Source organism: Leptonotus elevatus, chromosome 20 (genome assembly GCF_054856555.1).
Source record: "Leptonotus elevatus isolate MCC_2025b chromosome 20, RoL_Lele_1.0, whole genome shotgun sequence".
In the NCBI taxonomy this organism is placed as follows: Eukaryota; Metazoa; Chordata; class Actinopteri; order Syngnathiformes; family Syngnathidae; genus Leptonotus; species Leptonotus elevatus.
The window spans coordinates 5944119-5967479 of NC_141258.1; the positions used below are offsets into that span (position 1 = coordinate 5944119).

Sequence of the window (23361 nt, forward strand, 5' to 3'; positions counted from 1 at the left end):
ATGGAATTTCTTCTTGCCAAATAGAATTCAGATACACTGAAGTTTTCTTGGAGTATTTAATACAACACACAGGAAGTACAAAAATGACATTGAAACAATGTTGAGATTCTTCATTTTTCCACTTGCCTGTATAATTCACCCAGACTCGCACAGTGCCTGATGAAACGATAAATAAAGTTTTGGAAAATATTTGAGTCCCACCAAGTTCCTTTTAAATGACTATTATTTAGTATCATCAAAACAGCTATGTGTGTGCGTGTGACCATGTTGGTTTGCCAGTCCTGTTCTTTTTTTTTTTTTCCTAATCAGAAAATCCAAAATATTCACCAACACATTCACTTCGCAAACCTGAGCCTCCTCCCTCCTGTCAGTCCTTTTCCAATCACTGATCAATAAAACTCTCATCTCATTCATATATCAGAGGAATGTACTTTTCATATTGCTCCTCTCCCTATCTCTAAGGGAGAGACCAGACACCCTGCAAAGGAAACTCATTTTGGCCGCTCCAAAAACCTGTGTTAAATTTTTTTTTTACAAAAATGAAAGAAACTACATAACACAGGTTTTCTTTTAGTGCACAATGATCCAATAATTATTTAATTACACAGGTCGCACTCCCACAGTTTCGCTACCTTTGCTCTTTCTAATTGCTTTTCACTCAAACCCCAACACTCGTGATACCACCCTTCGCATGTGCCACACTGGATCTGTAAAAAGAAAAAGGCCAAGACAATTTTTTTATCATCTTGTGTGCAGATTATATGTCAGTACACAACTGGGAATCATCATTTTGTTGGCTACAACCGGTTGTAGCCAACAAAATCTGTGCCATTAATATGTATTGTAATAATTTTTTATGATAAATAACATTTCTGTTCCTATTTGTCAGAAAGTAATATGTACACAAAATATAATCACCCAGTTAGTTGACATTTAATTTAATATATATATATACATATTTTTTTTTTAATAAATAAATTGTGGCGGTTAACAGAGAAGACTGTTAAAAAAAATAATTAAGCAAAAATGCCTAGCAGAGGATGGTTTCGATCCATCGACCTCTGGGTTATGGGCCCAGCACGCTTCCGCTGCGCCACTCTGCTGTAGTGCGTATTTGGGCATTTAAATGTATATAAAGCCGTATTTACGCTGAACAAAAACGATACAACTCCGATTGTTTCCACACCCGACCTGGGACTCTTTTATGTAGAGTATATTTACCTCCATACTCTTTCGCATGTGGATATAAATCGGATATGTATGCGATGCGTCTGCACTGTAAACGCTCATCCGCACGTATCCGATTCATACGTCATCAAAAGCCTGATATGCGCTCTGGGCGGGCGGGAGAGAGTGCGAATATATACAAAGCTGTTTTGAGTAACTGTGTTACATTTTTATTTGTCTTTAATTTAATCACACTTGAAACATGAAACGTAAAGTTGACATGTGTGGCGATAGTAGAAATTCAAAAATAAGTCCGTCGGATTTCTGTTGTTTGTAAACAGCACATTCAAAACTGACGTATACGAGGAAGCCAGGACAGCAGCCAACCAGCAACGAGCGTGAAAACAGTCCACCAATCACACGTTCGCACAGCTGAATTTGCAGAACGTATGCAGACAAGACACATGAATCGAACTCCTAACACGTCCGCGAAACCAGTCCACCAGTCTACCAGTCTACCAATCACCTATATTTGCATAAGACACATATGATAAAAGTCGCTTGTCTCGGCGGTTTGGCTGGTCGAGATAAAACGTTGCGAGCCGGGTTACTTCCGTGAACACTGCAACGTGATGTTGTTTTGGGTATACGTCACTCGACTCATGCGAGTTGCATCACCGGCGCGTTGCGCTCACATTAGATATGACGTTATTTTAAGAAAAATTTAGCTTTTTTTTTTTTTTTAAATAATTGTTTATTATCACACTTGTAATATAACACTATGAGAGAGAAAAATCCTCCATCCAGTCGGTCTTTTGTTTAAAAAAAAAAAAAAAGATATCGGCTAAATACATCGTTTAGTTGGCCTCCTCAAAGTCTTCCCTTGGCATCAGTCCTTGGAAAGCGATGTAGTGAGAGTTACAGTACACTGCAGGTTTGTTGGGGCAGGCTTGCACCTGCTCTGGTTTCTGCGACGTGAACGGATTGGCCCCACTGTCCTTGATGTCCATCTCCAACTCCAGGAGGATCCGCAGCGAGTACTTCAACTCCATGTCGCTGTCGGAACCAACAAAAACGAATGGCGTTTCCATATTGTTTGTATACACGGTGCGCTATGAGGACATGCAGTTCAACAGGACCGACATTAAATTATTTTGTTTGTTGTTGATATTTTCTCCTTCGCGGTTGGTATCCAATTGATGAGAAGGTTGACAGGGCCTTGAGCAGAACATTGCACTGCCGGTGAATGCCACACGAGGGCAGCAGTTGTGTCGACCTTTCTTCCTCCATTGTTGACGACACCCAACACGACAAACTATTATAATGTTTCATAGCAACATGCTAATCCAGATGACCGACCTGTATACTGTGAAGTAGGAGGGGATGCTGTAGTCTCGGAGCAACAGCAGGGTGGGGAGCCAACCCTCCACAAGACCCTGGTTGGCGTGGAAACCTGCAAGGGATGACTAATTAGCTCATAAAGAAAAGGGTAAAAATAATGAGTGGCGAAGAGTTCACAGATTTGATGCTTGATTATTGCGCAAGATATTTTTGTGAGGATTATCCTCCCTCACAAATCAGTTTTTTTTTCTCATTCGCTACCTGTGCATACAGTGGGGATTTAGTAGACTTTATCCACCTTAATACCGCCGTATATAACAGATTTTCCGATTCTAGTAGGAATAATCTAATCTTCGTTTGTGTCTGCATGACTGTATTATACTGCCTCCTGGTGGCCAAAACAGGCACTATGTTTTTAAAAAGCACAATATGAAATAGTTTTGTCATGAAACAAATATTAGAATTTGAGTTGTAAGTATAGATTACTGCTTCTGACAGCCAGAGACGGCCCGTCACTTTTTTTCTCCCCCCTAGCAGGCACAAATCCACAGGGACACCCACGTGTTGACAAGCGAGAGCCGAAATCTGTCTTCGACCTGCCGGATAATCCGGCATCCTCACATTAGCCGCCAGTTGTCACTTCAGCCCTGACGCTGATTTATCCGGCCGCGTGTCGTATGAATAGCTCGCCCTTCAACCGGGCCTCCGAGCTCGTCGGAGCCACCGTGGAAATCAAAGACGCTAAATCCATCCCTGCTTATCTGGCTTCTACGGCCCCTCCCTGATCGATCGGGTCCTTAGGTTATTGGCGGATGTGGGCTGACACGGCGGCCAAAACAAAACGACGCACGGCGAGGAAATATGAGGGATTCAAGTTTAGCTTCAGCCTCAGGTTTAGCGCTTCTCATCAAGATAAAACATTAAACAAGGATTTCATGTTTGAACCCTCCGGGGGAGATAAAGCGCAATCGCTGCAGTCTGGCTATTAATTGCAATAATCGTGTGGCGCTAATGAGAATTTGGCCTTTATGCAGGGTAAAGATTTTGATTAGCCCCAAGGAATATCTCTGCGAGATTTTCTGATACAATTAGGACTCATTAAACAGGAGAGTTGAGTGAGGTTTTGTTTATAAAGTGGTGTGGCAACAAAACCACCAAGGAAGTGTACAAGGTTTGATTTTTCAGGGTCATATTGAAGAGACTGCTTAGTCTGGCGGTTATGATGACTCAGCGTATATAACAGAAGAACCAAGCTAGCGTTTGATCATCACTGTTAGGTGGAAACGTCACATTTCCATATATGGTCAATGTAATATTTCCCCCACAAATCATTATTATTTGTCTGTAAATAACAGAACAAATCGAATCATTTTCACAGGCACTTCAAATGTTGTGCTGCATTATGTTGCCTCAAGATTGAAAGCCTGGATGTATTTGTTTTGACAATAAGTAAAAAATAACTACGTAAAAATGATTAAATAAAATATAACAATAATTGTAACTGCAATGCTTTTTTTTGTGCAGAATAAACTCATTTATTTCCGACTATTAAAATGCTTAGTCATCCTATTGATTTTACAATACTTTGAAAAAAGACTTTGGGAAGACGACGTCAACACAATTGTTTGCTTTTGTAAAGTATTAAAAGGAAGGCATATATTTAATATTGTATTTAAAATTCTTTATAAACAAATGATAGTCCACCAATATGAGACCTCAATGACCCCCGCCCCGGAATTTCACAAGTAATTAGTATAAAATTTTTTTTTTACAATAGCCTAGAGATGGCAAAACACTTTAAAAATGAAGCTCCTCCCTTCACTTCAACATAGTTCCTTGGCACCAAAGTTATATTTTATGCTAGATTTTTTTCAACAAATAACCAAAGACAGATTCTGAGGAAGAAAAAAATATGCCCAACCGCGAATATAGAGGGAAGAAACAGTAAGAAATGCCCCAACTAGCTTAATGCTAACACATAATGTAAAACTCAATAGATGTGCTAATGATTAGCTTCATAAGTTGCAGTCTTGTAACCCTTTTCGGCTATATTCTTTAGCCTCTTCAAAAAAAAATAATATTTTTTTTTAAGCTTATTTAAAAAATAATAATATATATTTTTTTAAGCTTATTTAAAAAAAAAATTTCCCCCTGACTTTCCATCCAACCGTGTCGTAACGTTGCTGTGGGCCATCTGATACGCAGCCAGCTTCTCACAGGGCAGTTTACTCGCCGCCTGACGGCTTGTTGTATATTTAGCACACGGTGATAAGTGAGCCCGCTACGGGTGGAGGTCACGGGTGCGGCCAGGTCGGGCTTTAACTGCTGCTTGGTGGGTGAAAGGGTCGCGCATCAGACTTGTGTTGCAAGCTCACATAGGAGGTGTTAGCATATAGTGCCACTTTTATGAGTTGGCGCTATGTGGCCGTCAGTTGCGCTATATTTTCCAGAGTCTTTAATATTATTGTTGATCATTTATATGATTTAATACATTTGTATGACACCATTTTAGACTCCCTTCTTGTACTTTTAAGGCGTAAGTGCCCTTGTGTGGATCAGAAAGTGGGGAACGCGTCTCCACCCTTTCAGAAGGTCAGCTAGCGGACGTTGCGCTGCCAGCCAGTAAAAGTGTATTCCCAGCTGCTCCCATTAATCACCAACAATCTCCAATAAAAGCCAGGGGGCTAATGAAGAGAGCCATTCTAGCGAGTTAAACGCCTAATTTGCTGTGTTCTCTGATAGATGGGAGGATAATTGGAAAGAAGATATTGTTTTTTGACCTCTTCTATTTTTACCAAGGTGAACATTTCAATTTGGATTGTTTCATAATATGTGTAGTGGCACCTTGAGATACGAGCCACGATTTGTTGCTTTTACTCATTAGTACAATTTTTAGATTTGAAGGCTGTATGTTGGCAGTGAACTCAATGTATGCGAATCCCAGTTGAAATTTACATACACATAAAGCAACGTGTATTTAAAACAGCCACATTGCTTAGCTTTGACGTCTGCTAGCTTAATGCTAAAACTAAATGGTAAATTCCCGTAACCATTTAAATAGGTCAACACAAATTTGTAATTGTCTTTTTTGGATCATTTTTATTTTTATTTTTTTAAATTATTATTATTATTGTTATTATTAACAAATCCCCCCTAAAATTGAAAAATTATAATTGATAAACATTCAATATACGTTTTTCACGGAAAACGGACAACTCAACGACGACTGAAATAATTCAGTTTGACAGCAGCGGATTCACACATTTGCGTTTTTTTTGGTCTCATGTTTAAACATGAGACCAAAAAAAACGCAAATGTGTGAATCCGCTGCTGTCAAACTGAATATTTAGGGGTTGACTGTGGTTTTATGTTGTAATAACACAAACTACCATTAGATGGCAGACACGGTTTAGTTGTGCTTACACTATACTACAATGTGAGTGGGCCAAATATTTTGTGGATTTCTAATGATATGCAGGACAAATTTGATACCGGAATAATATGAAAATGATCTTATTGTTTCTTGTTCAACACTGCAAGGAGCAGCACAATGGCTGCTCAATCAATGGCATGTAGCAAAAACAATTGGCGAGTTGACCTACCAGGATGAAATCCGACCACCAGGTCTGGTTTGGCTGCTTCCTCCTTCTCGATCACGTCCTCCCAGAACTGATGGTAGAGGCCCTTATAGGCGCTGATGTAGACCCTCTTTTTGGGCCCAAAGGTCGTAAGAGGGGGCCTCATAATGGGGCCCGCCACCACCTCCGGTCCCACCATGACCACCTCAATGCCGCTGTGCCCCGGGAATATGTTATTGAGCTCGTCAAAGTCTGTCAGCCTGGCCCCCATGGTCTCATTATGGGACGCCCCTGCTATGTGGATGGTAAGCGGTTTAGCGTGAGGGTCCAGTTGGTAGCGTCTCACGGCCGAGCCCACTGTGAGAACCCTGGAGAGGAACTCGCTCTGAACGCGCCACACGGACTGCCGCAGGTCGCCGTCGTCCGGCCTGGGCCTGCCGGCGTTCTTCCACAGGGCTTCCATGTTGGCGCAGGTCAGGATGGCGTCCAGGCGTGAGGTGAGGTGGTCTTCCTGCAGGGTAAGCCAGTCCTGCCAGGTCTTCACCTCAGCAGCTGGCTTGGACCACTTCTCTGATGGAAGTGGAAGGTCTCCTGTGTGGAGGAAGGACATTGTTTTTGTATTTGAAGTTAAAAAAGGGATATTTAAAAACTGCATTTAATTTTTGTGTGCTGTTCATGTTGTGCGAGGAAAATAAAACAATATGTATTGTATTATTATTTATAATTTTCTATATCAAATTATGAACTATAAATCTTTTCAAAATGAATTAAATATTTGTGAAAAATGATATATTATTGTATGTTACAGTATCAGTCAATCCATGTCAGTATTATACTGCCCCCGGTGGCCACGTCATGCACATTAAAAGGGGCAGCACAATGTCCATTGAGTTGAAGCAAAAAGATGCATTTAAAATTGTTAGTTCTTTAAAAAAAAAAATCATGATATCATTACTGTATGTTTATTTTCATTTTTCTTGTTAAAAAAACAAACACACACACATATTCAGAAATGTTTGGTTGATTCTTTTTTTGGGGAGGCTGGGATGGAATCATTGAATTCCCATTCATTTAAATGGAGAAATATGATTTGAGATGGAAGTTTTTTCTGAACTTTTTCTCGACTTAAAAAACACATTGGCGGCCATTTTGCCACTTTCCATCTCCTGAAAATGACATCACAGTTGCTCATGGCTCAGAACGACCAATCACGGCTCAGCTTGTGAACATCACATGATCAAACTCACAAAACAGGTGAGCCATGAGCAACTGGGACGACATTTTCATTCGAAATAACATGGCAAAATGGCTGCCCCCTTGAGATAAAATAAAAAATATATATATTTACGTTGTCTTGTGAGATTTGGTTCTTTGTAGCTCAGCATTAAAAGAAGCTGCTTCATTAAAGTGATTTTCTTTAAATTGGTTTCTTGACACAAACTCACCGGTGAACGTCAGCCACTCCACCAGCCTGTCGATGGCTACCAGACGCAACATCTTGCAGAACTTTTTGTGCTGAGGCCAGTTCTTTACCTGACAATCCTTGGAGCAGTAGTAAACGTTTAAACACCTGTCGCAGTCCGATGGGAAAGAAGAAGGCAGAAGTGCACTTAGTAGGATGCAGGGCATCCCAATAATAAAAATTACATTGAATATAAATAATAAAAACAAAACATGAGAATACATTATGAACGACGTTAATAAAATAAGTTTACATGCAAATGTCACCTTTGCTTATTTTAAACTTATGTATTACCTATATATATATATATATATATATATATAAAAAATATATAAAAAATATATAAAAAAAAATAAAATAAAAATAAAGAGCAATGATTATGACATTTCCGAATGAACAATACTGAGCTCTTTATATATATATATATATATATATATATATATATATATATATATATATATATATATATATATATAAAAAAAAAACTTATGTATTGCCTGTTTTAAAAATAAAATCTATCTTTATGTGAATAAATGCGTGCCTTGGTTTAGACTTGCTCCAAAATAAATGCAAAACAATACCCTGGAATCTGGTGGCCAACTGAGCCCCTGCCATAAAAATCCCTTATGGATGCTTTGCATGACATACACAATATACAGAAACAGAATAGTATCATAAAATGAATAGCTGACCGCCGATTTTGTTTGTGGCAGGAAATAAACTCTGTCCTTGACACAAAATGAAGACCGCGGTGATGTAATGCGTTGGTCTGACAGGGCGACTACATTATTCTTACGTCCTTGAAGGCTAACTACTTAGCATACTAAATCAATCAGAAGAGGCTTATTAGTGTGACTGAAGAGAAGCTTGGGCTATACTTTTATAACTGCATAAATGCGAAGGGAATGAGAAATAAAATGGAGGTTGAGAAGTCATGCTGTTGCAATGATGGACAAGGAAGTTATATTGCATGTTGGCGAATCGGCATTAAGCATCAGCTGCTACCAATAATTACCATGGAGAGAGGCAGAAGCAGCTGAGAATTTTTAGTGCGTGTACAGTGTGTGTGTGTGTGCGTGTGTGTGTGCGTGAGTGGCACTTGTGGTGTTTACGTGCTCGTCTAAAGACCAATACAGTTGGGAGAGCTTTTCTAATTACCAACGGGAGTTGAATTCCCGACTTGGAAAAGGCTTTAAAAAGAAGAGCAAACGTGTGAAAAATAAGACCACCCCAGAATTGACCAAATCCCCAAAATGAATTTATAACTAATCTTACAACATTAGCCTTAAAAATAAGAAAGTCAACAAGTATTTAAGGACACTAAAATAGATGATTAGGGATGAATAAGGTGCTTATGATCATACTGTAGCATCGAGCTACTTTGTGTGCAATAAAGTTTGTAACAATAATACACACAAAACGAAAAGGTAACATTAGCATTGATGCTAACACAATGTGAAAGTGTTCTGGCTGGAAAACCAAGGCTATTACTATTAGGTAGTTATTAGCTTCTTAGCAAGCAAAAAAATATTTCTATGAGTACACAATACACACTTAAAAAGCAGCATTAGCATTGATGCTAACTATATAACGCAACATCAGAGATGTCCTGGCTGGTCCACCATTATTACAGAACACTAAAACAGAAGAATAGGGATTACTTGGTATTTGCTTCTTAGTGTAAAATTAAATTAGTATGAGTAATACACACATCTCTGAAAAGTATTGATGCTAAGGCTAACTCTACATGTTATCCTGGCTGACTCACCAACATTCAAATACACTAAAATAGGTAAATAGGGATTACTAGATACTTATTAGCTTCTTAATGTGAAATAAAATGTACATGAGTACTACGCACAACACTGAAAAGCAGCATTAGCATTGATGCTAGGGCTAACACACCAACACTAGTGGTGGCCTGGCTGGTATATCGCTCATTATACTTGACTAAAGTAGATGATTAGGGTTACTAGGTAACCATTATCATACTTAATTATGAGCTACTTAGTGTGTAACAAAGTTCGTATGAGGAGTGCGCACAATTCTGAAAAGTAACATTAGCGTTGATGCTAGCAACACGAGGGGGTGTCTTTGCAATGAATGGCGTACAAATCTACCGTTTGATGCTCTCAGATTACCGCATTATCTTGCTTTAAAATCGCTGTCATAAAAAGTAGGCCGCAAAGTATATTATGGGATGTTTTGACATTAGAGGCATCCATCCGTAAGCGTGTTTTATGGGCTGTCGAGTTCCATGGAGATGATTCACAGTCAGAAGGTCTTAGGTATATTTACACTTGGACACCGTCCACGTTTTCTTCGCCGTGCTGCCTGTCGAAGAATTTGGCAGAGATGGCAAACACCGATGCGAAACTTCAATTTTAGAAATGTTTTATTATGTTTTTGTACAATATAGGGGCGAGTCATGGCATTGTTTAATATTGGACTCACTTGACACAGCGCTTCAGCTTGTTTCCCTCGCCAACATGTTCTGGAAGTTTGTTGCAGCCAGTGCAGAATTTGAAGGTCTCCTCCATCTTCTGGAACATTTCCTTGCAGTTACGGAATGCAATTCCTTTGGTTTTGCCCTCCAGGGCAGCCCTAAGAAGTCATTGGAAATGGATTAAACCGAGGGGGGAATAATATGCTTGTTAAAAAAAAAAAAAGAAGAGAAAATAGGGGGATAATAAAGTGTACCTGTACTGCCCGTAGTCATTCAAGTTGAGCTTGTTTAGGATCACCCTGGAGAGACCCGGGACGTTGGAGTCCAGCGAGTAGAATCCGGATTGGTCAGAGAAGACGCTGTCGTTGCCTGGCGTGCATGACTGGGGGAGCGCTGGGATCTGGGACGCCATGATTGGAAACCTTTGTCAAATAGAAAAGTGGACAGTTTTTATCATCATCATCATCATCATCGCCATTTTCTTCATCATATTAACATTTTTTAATATATTACATAAAAAAATTTAATAAACATTTTTCTACAGCCACACACCATTTCTAGCTGATCTTTAAAAATGAAGTATTTCCTTCCAGATTAATGCACATTATCAGTTACGCAGCATCACAAGAGGCACACTTTGCCCTTAGCATTTTGAGCATAAAACAGTCACGACTCATCTAATTAAGATGCTCCATATCAACAGACGAGCAGTCCTTGCACTATTTCACCCGAGCCTTATCGCACTTTCAGCTGTCCAGCCGGAGATATGTCAAAGCAGCGGAGACAAAATGTCCGTCATACCTCCTTGGTTGCAGCCAATTTCTTCTTGAAGGTCTTGCTTTCTCTTCTTCAGTTGAGGATTGCAATGACTGGCAGCTCCTCATGCGGGGTGTCATCCTATCATGTAACCCTGGAGGGGGTCTAAAGTGGGAGTGCAGATGATGTGGGGAGGGAGAGGGGAAAGCCGGACGCAACATTTTAAAAAGGGTGAGATTTTTTTTTTTTACTGTGGTTGCCATTTTCCATTACCAACATGTACAATTAAGTGTTCTTATGGTGATTTGGTGCCGAGGAACTATGTTGAAGTGAGTAGAGGAGCTTCATGTAGGGCTTTGGCGCCGTCTTAGTGCCAAAGAACTATACTGGAAGTGTGCTGAAAAGCTACATGTGGTGCTTTTCCGCCATCTTGTGACATCTTCATACTGAGGAACTATGTCGAAGTGAGGTGACAAAACAAACACGCTTGTGATTAATTTAAAAAAAGAACTTTTATTTGGTCCACTGGAACCTGAGATTGAAATATTAAAACATACATATTATACACATATTCACACCCCAACCCCCTGAAAAGAATTGATAAAGTATTATATCACGTTTGTCAGCATTAGGCTCCTGTTTGTTTGTTTAACTACTCGTTTAAAAGTTATTTAGTTTACTTTTTTTTTTTTTTACTCATTCACTGCCATTGACGGCTATTGACGTCAAAAATTCATTTGAAGTATTTCTATTAGTTTAACATTTTTTTCCACTTTTGTTAACAAGAGTATGAAAACCTAGAAAGAAAGAAAAATTTACATCTAGAACAGATTCAAATGTATGATTAATCCGGAGTTAACTATTGAAGTCACGCAATTAATTACAATTACAAATTTTAATCGCGAGGCTTTTTTTTTTTAAAATCGTAATTAATTGCATGACTTCTTGAGTTAACTCACGATTAATCACACATTTTATATCTGTTCTAAAAGTACAATTAAACAATTGTAGGTTTTCATACTCTTGTTAACAAAAGGGTAAGAAAATGTTAAACTAATAGAAATAGTTCAAATGAATATTTGACGTCTATAACCGCCAACGGCAGTGAATGAGCTAAAAACACAACAGCTTGTGTGTTAAACTTTTGCACCTGTACAATTTCAAAGGACGGCTGTTCTCTGTAGCTGTCGCCTCCACAAACTAGCAGCAGGGGGCGCCACTGAAACACGGATAACGATGGGGGAGGACTGAGGGACACCAGCAAGAGCCCAAGTGACAATAAAACAGGGAAGAAAAAAAAAAGGTCAATACAAAGTGACTCACTGTGGCCTCGCACCATCACATTCTTTCTCATTCGACAAGCCTGCAAATTGATCCAAATAAATTAAATTGCACAGCTGCTCAGTGCAAATATCTAACAGTGGTCATTGTACACTTGGATGTTTCTTTTGGTGGGCGGGTGGGGGGGAGACATATTTACAGCTGCTTTACATCTCAGAAACATTTACAATGCGTTTTAAAAGATTAAACGATGGCTGGAAGAAAATGGCTAAAATGTAAAAACCTAATCTGCGTGTGTCATTTGCATTCAAACGAGCCACAGTCAGCCAGTCCACAGCTTTGTGGCTTTTTCAAGTAATGAAAAAAAAATAAAAACAAAAACTCTGAATGGCAAGTTGTCATGGTAAAAAGATCGATTCAAGAACTCAAGTACAAATTTGCAGGACTGCAAGGGTTTCCACACAATTTGTCATCGGGCTCTTGGGCCCCCGATTCTCACGCTTTGGTAAACAAAGGCTGCAAAAGTAAACTTCATCGGCTCCCATCTCGAGAGACTCTCCGACGTCGGCTGGCTGCCTGTCCAAACAGCTGCTCTGGGACTTCCTTCAAACACTCAAAACTGTCAAAACGAGACTAATAGACAAATATCGGGGTGACCTTCCGAGTGGAAGATGCGAAATTAATTCACTTAGTTCAGAGGGAGTTGGGGAATTAAACTAACTGCGGAACAAGAAAGAGAATCCTGTCGCCTTTAGCATTTATACTGCACCAATATGGAGACGAGTAAATTAATTAAGGAATGGAGTGTGACAAAAGTATTGGGACAAACCTTGTATTCACGAAATCGATCTAAAAAAAGTTTCCATTCAAAAACCTGCTTCCGAGTTTCTCCCATCAGGTGTCCCAATACTTTAGTAAATATCTAATTGTACCCGCAAAGAGTGAACAAATCATCGATTGTCTTTTGGATTCATCTTCATGTCATGTTGCGTTCATTTATCCATAATATGTCATATGCTATGACTAGGCATGGGTCGGTTACTCGTGTCACGGTACGGCACGTTTCAAAAAGCCACCATTTCAAAATAGCTGATCGTTTCCATCGGTGGAAGGAACCATTTCATTTTTTTGGAGGCTTCAATCCAGTCGCTGTTGGTACAAACTTTTCCCCTTGTCAAAAAAGGTTGACTTGTGATTTTTTTGGGGGTAATGTAGCTTAGTAGAGAAAGTAAACAAAATATGCTTATGAAAAGTGGCTGCTCGCCAAGGTAATACTTCCAGTATCACATTTACGCAAGGGCCACCTTCGGCAAACTCGACAAAACGTTAATATATTATAAAAACTCTAAACCGTTAGCAACCAGCTATGAGAGTTAGCGTGTGTACAATTGGTGAAAGTCATTAACCGAGGCAGCTATCTAGCTAACTAGCATGGCGAGCTAACAAGCATGTCTAACATCAGTTTTGTTTCTGCACTGACGTGACTTCTCAAAGGCAAGAAAAGCAAAAAAAAAAAGCTACTTACTTCCGGAGAATTAAGTACTTTTACTGTTTTGCTCTCTTTTGATTTTATTTTGAAAAATTCTGGTGTCTATTTTCTTTTACCAATGCGCCTTGCATTCATCTCAAAACAGCTGTAAGTAATTATAATTCTATGATATTTTTGTTTACGGTTTTCATACTGTCAGAATCTAATACCGGCCCATGCCCAGCTATCACAAAAACTGCATCGCTGGAGGGAAACCCTGCTCGAGGTGTATACATCAACATTTACAGTGTTTGCTTCTTCAAAAGTGAAAAAATAATACCATGATTCTTTTTGAAAGAATCAAAGCCGTCATAATGCTTCAAGCTGTGTTGTGATAGTGTCAGCTATCTGTTACAAGAATTACCCATCTTTGATCATTCAGTTTAAAAAATCTAATACAGTGAACCCCTGCAAATAAAAAATGTGCCAGGAAAAAAATTGCCTACAAATGCCATAATATGACAACAAAGCATTTTCTTTTTTTCAGACGAGACTTAAATGAAGCTCTTACATCAATGTCAAGGAAATGAACACAAAATCCATCCATCCATCCATTTTCGTGGCCGCTTATTCCTCACAAAGGTCGCGGGGGTGCTGGAGCCTATCCCAGCTGCTTTCGGGCAGTAGGCGGGGTACACCCTGAACTGGTTTCCAGCCAATCGCAGGGCACACAGAAACCAACAACCAATCACACCTGCCATTTAATTCAATTAACCTGCAATGCATGTCTTTAGAACGTGGGAGGAAACCGGAGTACCCGGAGAAAACCCACACAGGCACGGGGAGAACACGCAAACTCCACCCAGGAAGCCCGAAGCCCGGACTCAATCGCACGTCCTTTGCACACAAAATTCAAGAAATGGCAAATTTGCCAAGAAGCGGGGGTTCACTGTTTGGTGCAAATGACACACAATTGGTCCTGAGTTAGAGACACTTTTCTAAGACCTTTGAACATGCACCACAAAATTAAAAGGATGAAACGTGTAAGACTGTACCTGCTTGGTCAAAATAAAAAATATTTTTTTGAAAAAATAGTTTTGGCTCAATGGGTACCTTATTGTTGGTGGGGTGAGATACAGTAAATGTCCCCCAGCGCTCCCCGTGGTTGTTTAACCGAGTGGGCGGAAAGTGGAGGGACGAAGTCTTGCAAATGGCTCAGTAGTTACAGCACTGGGAATCCACATACAGCGCTTGTACCGCACGCATTTTCACACAGCTGAGTGAGTCCGCCCTCGTTCATCCTGAGGGGCCAGAAGAAACCTTCAGTGTTGACGAATACATTCAGATGCGCGTTACTCCACATCTTTGTCCGCGTTTCTAGTGCCGCACGTGCCACTCGCCCAGCGTTCCAGTGGTGTGACCGTTTGTTGGAGAAGTGCGCCACGTTGGACGGGGGTCATAGCGGCCTGGGGCGGTGCAGGCCGTCGATGTCCGGGGTGAGCTGGGGGCTGTGGGTGGCTTTGGTGGGCGTCCAGTCGCCCAGGGAGGCCTGGGCGGCTTTGCGGTGAGCCAGACGGTGTGTGATGGAGAAGCCGGCGTTGCCTTCCAGCTGGGAGAGGACCACCAGAACTTGCCTGTAGGGGGAGACATAGAGCCATGTGAGGATGGACAATTTAAATTACTAGGTTGAAATGAAGGAAACACACATACATATACAAATATATACACATATACATATTATAAATAAATATATATATATATATATATATATATATATATATATATATATATTAAAGTGTGAAAAATAAAATAATACGGGGTGAGGTTGATAATAGAAAAAAACAAAACGTGTCATTTTACAGTTGCCTTTTATACGGGTCATAACTCTAGAGGAGAACATGTCATATAACATGCGTTGTTACAAGTGAATCATTTGCAGGCGGACATGCAGCCGAAATTCAGAAGAGGATTAATGAGCTGTCACAGCGCCACTGTGCTCCTTTTTGTCCTAAAACATTTCTTCTTCAACTAACAAAATAAAAAAGTGTGAATAATGTAAAATAAAAATGCTTTTAAAAATTGAAACTACAACTTTCATTTATAATTTAATACATAATATTGAATTATAATACATTTGTATCTTGCACTTGACAAATACTCAAAATTAAAAAAAAAAACCTAAAACTAATATTAAAACTAATAAAAAGTAAATAAAATAAATTAAAAAACTAATACAAACTGCTCTAAAAACTAATAAAATTGAACTGAATAAAAATAAATTAAATGACATTAAAAACTAACAATAAAGAAAAATACTGTTAAAACCTTAATTCCAAAACTAACATACAAAGCAACATTTATATAAGTGTGTGTGCATATACCGGTGTAAAGGTGGTACGCTGTCGATGGTCTTGAGGCTGCCGCGAGTGGATACCACGTTAAAGCTGTCTGTGCAATCGCAGGAGACGTGGAGGTAGTACTTGGGGTGACGGTTTTCCACCACCACGATGAGCCCCGCCCAGCCGTGCGTCAAATAGTAGCACGTCATGCCCTCGCGGCCCTGATACGACAGAAACATTGTGCCAGTGTAAAGATTATAATGTTTACTTTTAATTGTGAAGGTATTTCATTAAAAAAATAAAAATAAAAATAAAAAAAACGTCCTGGCTGTTTTGGCATTTTTTGCGTGATCTTAAGATAGGTATCTAAATCTGAAAAAGGGTTAAATATATCTCCACAATTGAGCACTACATCGTTCTCAGTCTTCTGCACGTTTTTAGCAATTACCTTCAAATATGTCAAATATCAAATGTCTTTCGCACATGCCAAATATTCAAAAGAAGAAGAAAAAAATAATCCAACATCTATTATTACTGTCCCAGAAAATATTTGAATACAACCAATTACTGGCATCCATGTAGTGCCTGACATACACCAGAGAAATTGGCCCACCCGCTGTGTCGAGAGCAGAAATGATCTAACAAAAATATTTTTTTCTAAAGCGTTGTCAGAAAAAAAGAAAAGACGGGAGCGTTGCTCTTACGCAACACAACATTTATGTAGACGGAGACAACCACCTCGTGTCTTTCGCCTTTGTTTTCCGTCAGGTGGATGATGGCGTCGGCCAGCGTGGTGGCGGCTGCCTCCACCTGCTCCACCATCACCTGTCTGGAGCTGTAGATGGCCAGGATGTAGCCTGGGAAGTCCTGACTGGGACGCCGCTGGGCTCCACTGGTTGGACTGGAGACTAGGGGGGAGGAAGACGACATCAGGAAACCGGGATCAAAGTTTGGAATATAAAAATGCTACACAAAAAGGCTCGGATTACGAACACCTCCAGCAAGACAAATATTTTTTTTTTTTTTCTTTTACAAGCAAAGTCAATGGTGAACGACTTGTGTTTTATTATATTTGTATACTGTATGTACACACATGGACAAAAGTGTTCGTATCCCTCTGTTAACGGATCTTACATTTCAAGAATGGTATGTGCAACTCAACTGTAGTCAGAGAACATCAAGCTGCTTGCTGGTGGTCTTTGGCCTTTACCTTTATCATGCTTGTCCATAATTGCATAATTTTCTTTCTAATCTCCTGAGACAATTTATCTCCTTTGTTTCCTCTTGTCCACATTTAATGTGGTATACACTACAGCACAGTGACTACTTTTCTGATTGCAAGTTGAAGACACCTAATTAGAGAACACACTTGAGTTGTGTGTATATGTCCAGGCCTTTTTTCAGTAATTAAAACCCCCAATGTTGAACCAGAGTAAAAAAATAAAAAAATAAAAAAAATCATTATATTCTTAATACTTTTGTCAGATAATTTTTTTCTGTGACCACTGTGTTTTTCTTTCATTAGATTTCATCCACATATCTATCTATCTATCCATTTATCTAGTTAGCTAGCTCACTCATTATTTATCTAATTAGGTAGCTATCTGAAGCAGCTACTACCAATCTAGCTATCTACTGACTGATCTAGTTAGTTAGCTCACACACTCACTTGCTATCTATCTAGTTAGTTAACTCGCTATCTAGCCAGTTAGCTAGCTTGCTTCCGGCTCACTAGCTGACTGGCTATCCGTCCGGCTCGCTAGCTTGCTGGCCATCCGTCCATTCAGCTAGCTTGCTGGCCATCCGTCCATTCAGCTAGCTTGCTGGCCATCCGTCCATTCAGCTAGCTTGTAGGCCATCCGTCCATTCAGCTAGCTTGTAGGCCATCCGTCCATTCAGCTAGCTTGTTGGCCATCCGTCCATTCAGCTAGCTTGCTGGCCATCCGTCCATTCAGCTAGCTTGCTGGCCATCCGTCCATTCAGCTAGCTTGCTGGCCATCCGTCCATTCAGCTAGCTTACTGGCTATCCGTCCATTCAGCTAGCTGACTGGCTATCCGTCCGGCTAGCTAGCTTACTGGCTACCCGTCCATTCAGCTAGCTTACTGGCTATCCGTCCATTCAACTAGCTTACTGGCTATCCGTCCATCCCAAAAAATGCCTTTGAAAAAATAAGTGACAAGGTGTACACACACATCCATCCGTCCAAAATATTAGGTGACAACATCTGCACACTTACTGGGCGTGGGCGGCCCTCCCGACCCGTTCAAGTTCATCTGCCAGTGGTTAAAAGCGCAGCACACCACGGCGTACTCCCCGGGCTCTAGCATCACATCGCAACCAACAAACTTCTTCACCGCTCGCTTGCTGTGCGCCAGCAGTCGGCCCAGGGTCAACTTGTTGCTGCTCCCAAAGGAGGCCCGGAACACCATGATGCACAAGTCCAGCAGGTGACTGTCAGCCGTGTCTGAGCGCCTGATGAAGGAAGGAGGTCAAAGTAGATTTTGCAATTATTATTATTTTTTTTAAATCCACTTTCTGTGCCCATGTTTACCTGCTTCCCTCCTGGAAGAGCGCAAACTCCAGCGCCGTCCTCTCCAGCACAGTGAGCGCCATGACGGTCACTGGCCCGCTGGCCTTGCTGGGGAAGCATCCCTGAAGTCGCACCTCCTGCCAGTCCGAGTGGATCTTACAAATATCCACCGAGTCGAAGTACCTGCGGGGGTGGGGGGGAGGAGACGTTCTTTAAAGTCCATATCGAGGCATCAAGAGTGATTGTGTTGTCTTTCATCACTCTTTTCCCCTCCTTTTGTTTCAGTCCAGGGAGGCACAGGCTGCTGGTTTCAGTGGAAAGCCGACAGATTACGTGTCGGAGGGAAATCAGGCAAAAAGACAGATGGGGTCCTCTGGGCCAAATACATTTTTCAGGTGGAGTTGTTCAAAGAGGACAGCTGCCTCGGCACCTCCTGGACTTATTGCAACTCCTATTTTTCTAGACAGGAGGCACATGAATAACAGACCCAAACACACACTTACACACATATACACGTGCACCCTCAATATGACGCAGTGCAGTGCAAGATACAAGCGCAATATTGGCGTTCTTTAAATGATCTCTGATGGTGACAATCTTTATCTCTTAATAAAGGGCAAAATATTTTTCTTATACATCCCTTTTCTTGCTATCCTATGTACCTAATAAAGTGAACAGCTATTTGAATGTATCGAAAATAGATGAATGGATATTTCACGTTGCTCATGAAACTGTTGCGAAATACAGTATTTCAAATCTATGTAACTGAACGATGAATCTAATAAAACAACAAAAACAAGAGTTTATTTAAAACATCCTGCTCCCACACTTCTGAAATGAGGGCATTTTGTGCGTGTTAACACAACAACACTGTTGTTCAGTTTGGTGCCAAAACCAGATGGTGAGTAAAACCCACAGAGGCATGAGATTACTAAACGCGCCGTCACATGACGCGTGTCCATCACGGTGGACTCGGATGACATTTGGAGAGTCCCTTTTTGCGATTCTCGGCGGACGAAAGCGCTGACATTTGAAACCTCATATGTGGAGTACGTCTTTGCCTCACATGAACCAACCCCAGCTGGAAGTTCATGCATTTTACATTTGCGAACAGCTGCACGTCTGGAATGAAGACAAAGTGTGTGTTTGGCAGCAACCGTGGCTCACGTTTGATAAGCGTCAAAATATCAGCGAGGCCCGTCGCGCTGCTGAGCGCCGTGATTGACTGTGGTGCAGAGTGCAAACACCACAGCGTGAGGCCACGATAACTCGAGTGCTGACAATATCCTGTTATGAGATGATGGTCCATGAGCTGTAATGACTCCTGAGGGCCACTAGGGAGGGTAGAGGGTAGCCAAAAGTGATTGAAAGCTCGTTTGAAATAGAATGGAATTGCAGGTAAGTTTCTCAACTCTGTTTGACTTTTAAAAGTTATATCCCCCAAAAATAAAACTTCTAACCCTAACACAGGGGTTCGTAACCTTGTTGGAGGTACTGAACACCACCAGATTCCTAGAACACTTAAAAACAACCACCGCTGTTTTCTTCAGCTGGAGCAGATGCAATGAAAACATCAGAGGCCCCCAAATTGAACCCTGTGGAACGCCATACGTTATACATGTGAACACATCGAACCCGTGGGGTTAGAGCTGCTCGATTATGAAGAAGATATTAATCTTAAATTTTTTTGTAATAATTGCAATCACAATTAGGACAATCATTTGTTTTTCGGTACAAAACAAGAAAATGTTTAAACGTAAAAAATAAGACAAATACATTTCCTTGAAACACTATAATCATGCAAGTTCCTTTTAGACCAAACAATATTTATTAAATAAGTCATTTTAAAATAAAATAAAAAGGAACAAATATATATATTTTAAAGGGTTAGTTGACTAATTGAGACATTTTCAGCAGTAAAAAGTTAATATTTTGTCTATAATTAATGTGGTAACTTCATTATTTTTCATGTATAATTAATACCTTTAAAAACAAATTTTCTACGTGCTGTCGACTGAAGATTACATCACCTGTGCTGAGGAAGTAAGTAATGACCAATCATGGCTCAGTTTACTGACCAAACCCAGAAAACAGGTGAGCCATGATTGGTCGTTACCTACTTGCTAAAAATAGCTCAAAGAGTCAAGTATCCCTTTAAAAACTCAAAATTTATATTAATAATCTTTTATTTTTGTTCATGATTATGCCGAATTTTCAATTGTGGAGTGTAATAATTGAAATTGCAGTTGAATTTCGATTAATTGCACAGCCCTACCTGCGGTTCAATCAAACCCAGATTAAAATTGACTTTTGACGTCTGTAGTCGTCAATGGCACTGAATCAGTTAAAAATCACTGTGCCAATTCTCTCTTAACATTTCTAGTGCTGCTATTTTGTTGATGCATTCTTTTTGACCATTTATCATGGCACTTTCATAATAGCATGCTGTTACGATTGATCATGTTCGAGATTCACATTTGTGCATGTTGGTGAGGGGCGTGGCTTTGGACTCGATAGGGCGGGGTTAGCCAAGTGAAGCTACATTAAAATCTTGCTAGCAGTTTTTACAGTAAAAGTACTGAACTAACAACAAAAAACTGATTCAAATTCTGTAAACGCAAGTATAAAAATGGTCAGAGCAAAAAAAAGAAAAGTAAAGAAGAAATTCCTTAAAAATCAACTTTCATACAGGAATAAAGGATTTGCACTTGTTTACATCCCACCACTGGCTCTTACTTGATGAAATCGGTGTACTCCATCCAGAAGACCCCCTCGCTGCTCCCATGCGCCATCAACTCATGACGCAAGTGCTGAGGCCAGTCCGTCCACTCGTCCGACCAGCTGCCATTCCATGAGAATCGACCCCATGGGTTGCGGAGGCGCAACAACCTGGAAGCGGGAAGTGCAGAGTGATGAGGAATGGGGACGAGGAGGAGATTTTAAGAACTTCAGAAAAAGGTGGCAAATCCAGGTCTGGAAAGTAAAAACCCTGCCACAGTTTGGCTTTAGCACCAGGTGCTAGCTAGCAAGCGCCTAGTTAGCTCCCCGGGTGCTCGGTTACCTGCTAGGTGAGCTAGCTAGCTAGTACAAGAGGCTAAAGCCGAACTATGGCAGTTTTTTTTTTTTACTTTCTGGACCTGGATTTGCCACCTCTACTCTGACTCTTGTCTCGTTTACGTACTGACTGCTGTGTGTTTTTAATACTCTTGGCCAATTGATGTAAATTTATATTTACACACCGCTGTTAGCTTACATTGTTAGCCAAGTGGATGATTGATGATTTTATCCATCTATTTCCACTTTTACTACCGCCAAATAAAAAGCTCCAAAATATAAAGAAAACCCACATTGTATGAAACCCACAGGTGAGCCGCCGCTCCAAAATCCGCTTTTCATGTCAGCAGAAGGGGGCTCCGTGCCATTTTGGATCAAGCGCTGCCTCTCCACTTGCTTTATGGCAGGAAATTAAAGTGCGGCTCTTGAGTAAATGACATCTGAGACTTTTTTTTTTTTAAAGCTACTCTCGATTTACTCTCACAGGTTGAAGAAGCCGGCATTGTGTGTTATCGCCCGATCAAAAAGGACCACACTGCGGTAAAAGGTGCACCTGCTCTCTATTTGTAACCGGCCCCTCTCTCCTTCACTCTACACATGAAGAGCGCATTCACAAAAAGATCTGTTTGATCCATTTTAAAAAAGGAAAAAAAGAAGAAGGAATTTTCCCATGTAATACAATGACTAGAAAGTACACAAAACTCACGTGCCATTTAAAAAGGCCAAATGAGAGTATGCTAATTGCCTTCCATCTGATGTAGCATCACTTTTAAGAGTACCTGTATCCTTGGACATCTCGGACATCCAAGATGGAGTAGGCGTGACGAGGCCGCAGTCCCAGCGACTCGTAGACGGCGTCGTCCACTTTCATGTTGCCTCCTCCGCACGAAGCGCCCATCAGAAACCTACGCAAAGACACCTGTCAGATTTCTACTACGTCTTGGCTTACTTACACAACGTACTTATTATCTGTATTGCAAGAAAAGAAAAAAAAAGGAAAAAAAAAGTAAGCGTGGGCCGATGAATCAGCTAGCAAAAATACTCCTCCACTTTGTTGATGAACCCAACGCGTTTGGCCAACAGTGTGCGCTCTCACGACTGGTCGGCTTTGATTTATTAAAACATACTGCAGCTTGTCTGACAGACAGATGGGCGACAGGCTGGCTGCAGATGACTGAGCCACTTTGGGGCGCCACTAGTTTGTCTGGTGTTTGCTTTGAAGGCGCACGTATCAAAGTGGTAATAACAGGGAGGCTTCCATTACTGACGTACTGTAAACACATTGAAAAACCTCTTCAAGGGATGTTACCGTATGGTACTGTAGCGTAAGTATGCCGCAATAGCTGAATTCATTTCAATTTATAGTCGATTCCTCTTTTCAAATAATTCTCAATTCGGGGTCAAATACTATTATTCTTATGCATGTCAAAATTAGTGCGTTAATTTAAAGTTTCTTTAATGCCACAATTTTTTTTAAATGCGCGATTAATGAACGCCCCTTACTTGGAAAGCCGGTACTGGGGGAATTTAGCAGTAATACATTTAAAAATAAATTAATGCATATATTTGTGGAGACTGGAGCCAAGTTGTATTTTACAATTTTAAAAATGTGCAGAAGTTCACAAGTTATTTCATGTTAAAGATTAGATAGCTCTTAATATGAAAAGAAAAATGCACTGAGCTGTCACCGATTTCTTAAAAATGCAATTATGCCATCTAGTGGCAGAAAAATGACCTCAACACAAATCAATATCACACCCTTTTTTTTACAGTACAGTACATCTTTTTAATTTTAACTTATTTTTATGAATTATGAAATTACTGTATCAATGACTAAAAGATACAGCCATATTTGTATTAGATATCAAATTTGCGATTAATCGTGAGTTAACTATTGAAGTCACGCGATTAGTTACGATTAAAAAATTTCAATGGGCC

At 40.3% G+C, this 23361-nt stretch overlaps 2 protein-coding genes across 5 annotated transcripts in view; both read right to left on the bottom strand.

The window, feature by feature from the left end:
* Positions 1-1429: 1429 nt before the first annotated feature.
* LOC147156629 (putative protein MSS51 homolog, mitochondrial) lies at positions 1430-11118 on the bottom strand. Its single transcript, XM_086064662.1, has 7 exons — positions 10796-11118; positions 10249-10416; positions 10003-10152; positions 7532-7656; positions 6111-6677; positions 2527-2620; positions 1430-2223 (listed from the first exon to the last, which is right to left on the bottom strand). The coding sequence occupies exons 1-7, from the start codon at positions 11011-11013 to the stop codon at positions 2025-2027; spliced, it is 1521 nt and encodes a 506-aa protein (XP_085920788.1). The 5' UTR covers positions 11014-11118; the 3' UTR covers positions 1430-2024.
* A 1082-nt stretch (positions 11119-12200) lies between these two features.
* The window catches only part of capn15 (calpain 15), a 35799-nt gene continuing 24638 nt past the window's right edge, over positions 12201-23361 (bottom strand). For all 4 annotated transcript variants that reach the window (XM_086064660.1, XM_086064659.1, XM_086064658.1 and 1 more), the window contains exons 6-12: positions 22203-22328; positions 21106-21258; positions 18391-18552; positions 18076-18311; positions 16577-16746; positions 15881-16059; positions 12201-15133 (exon numbers count right to left, since the gene is read on the bottom strand). In XM_086064660.1, the coding sequence (XP_085920786.1) occupies positions 14956-15133; positions 15881-16059; positions 16577-16746; positions 18076-18311; positions 18391-18552; positions 21106-21258; positions 22203-22328 (1204 nt within the window). In that variant the 3' untranslated portion in view covers positions 12201-14955. The remainder of the gene's footprint in view (positions 15134-15880; positions 16060-16576; positions 16747-18075; positions 18312-18390; positions 18553-21105; positions 21259-22202; positions 22329-23361) is intronic.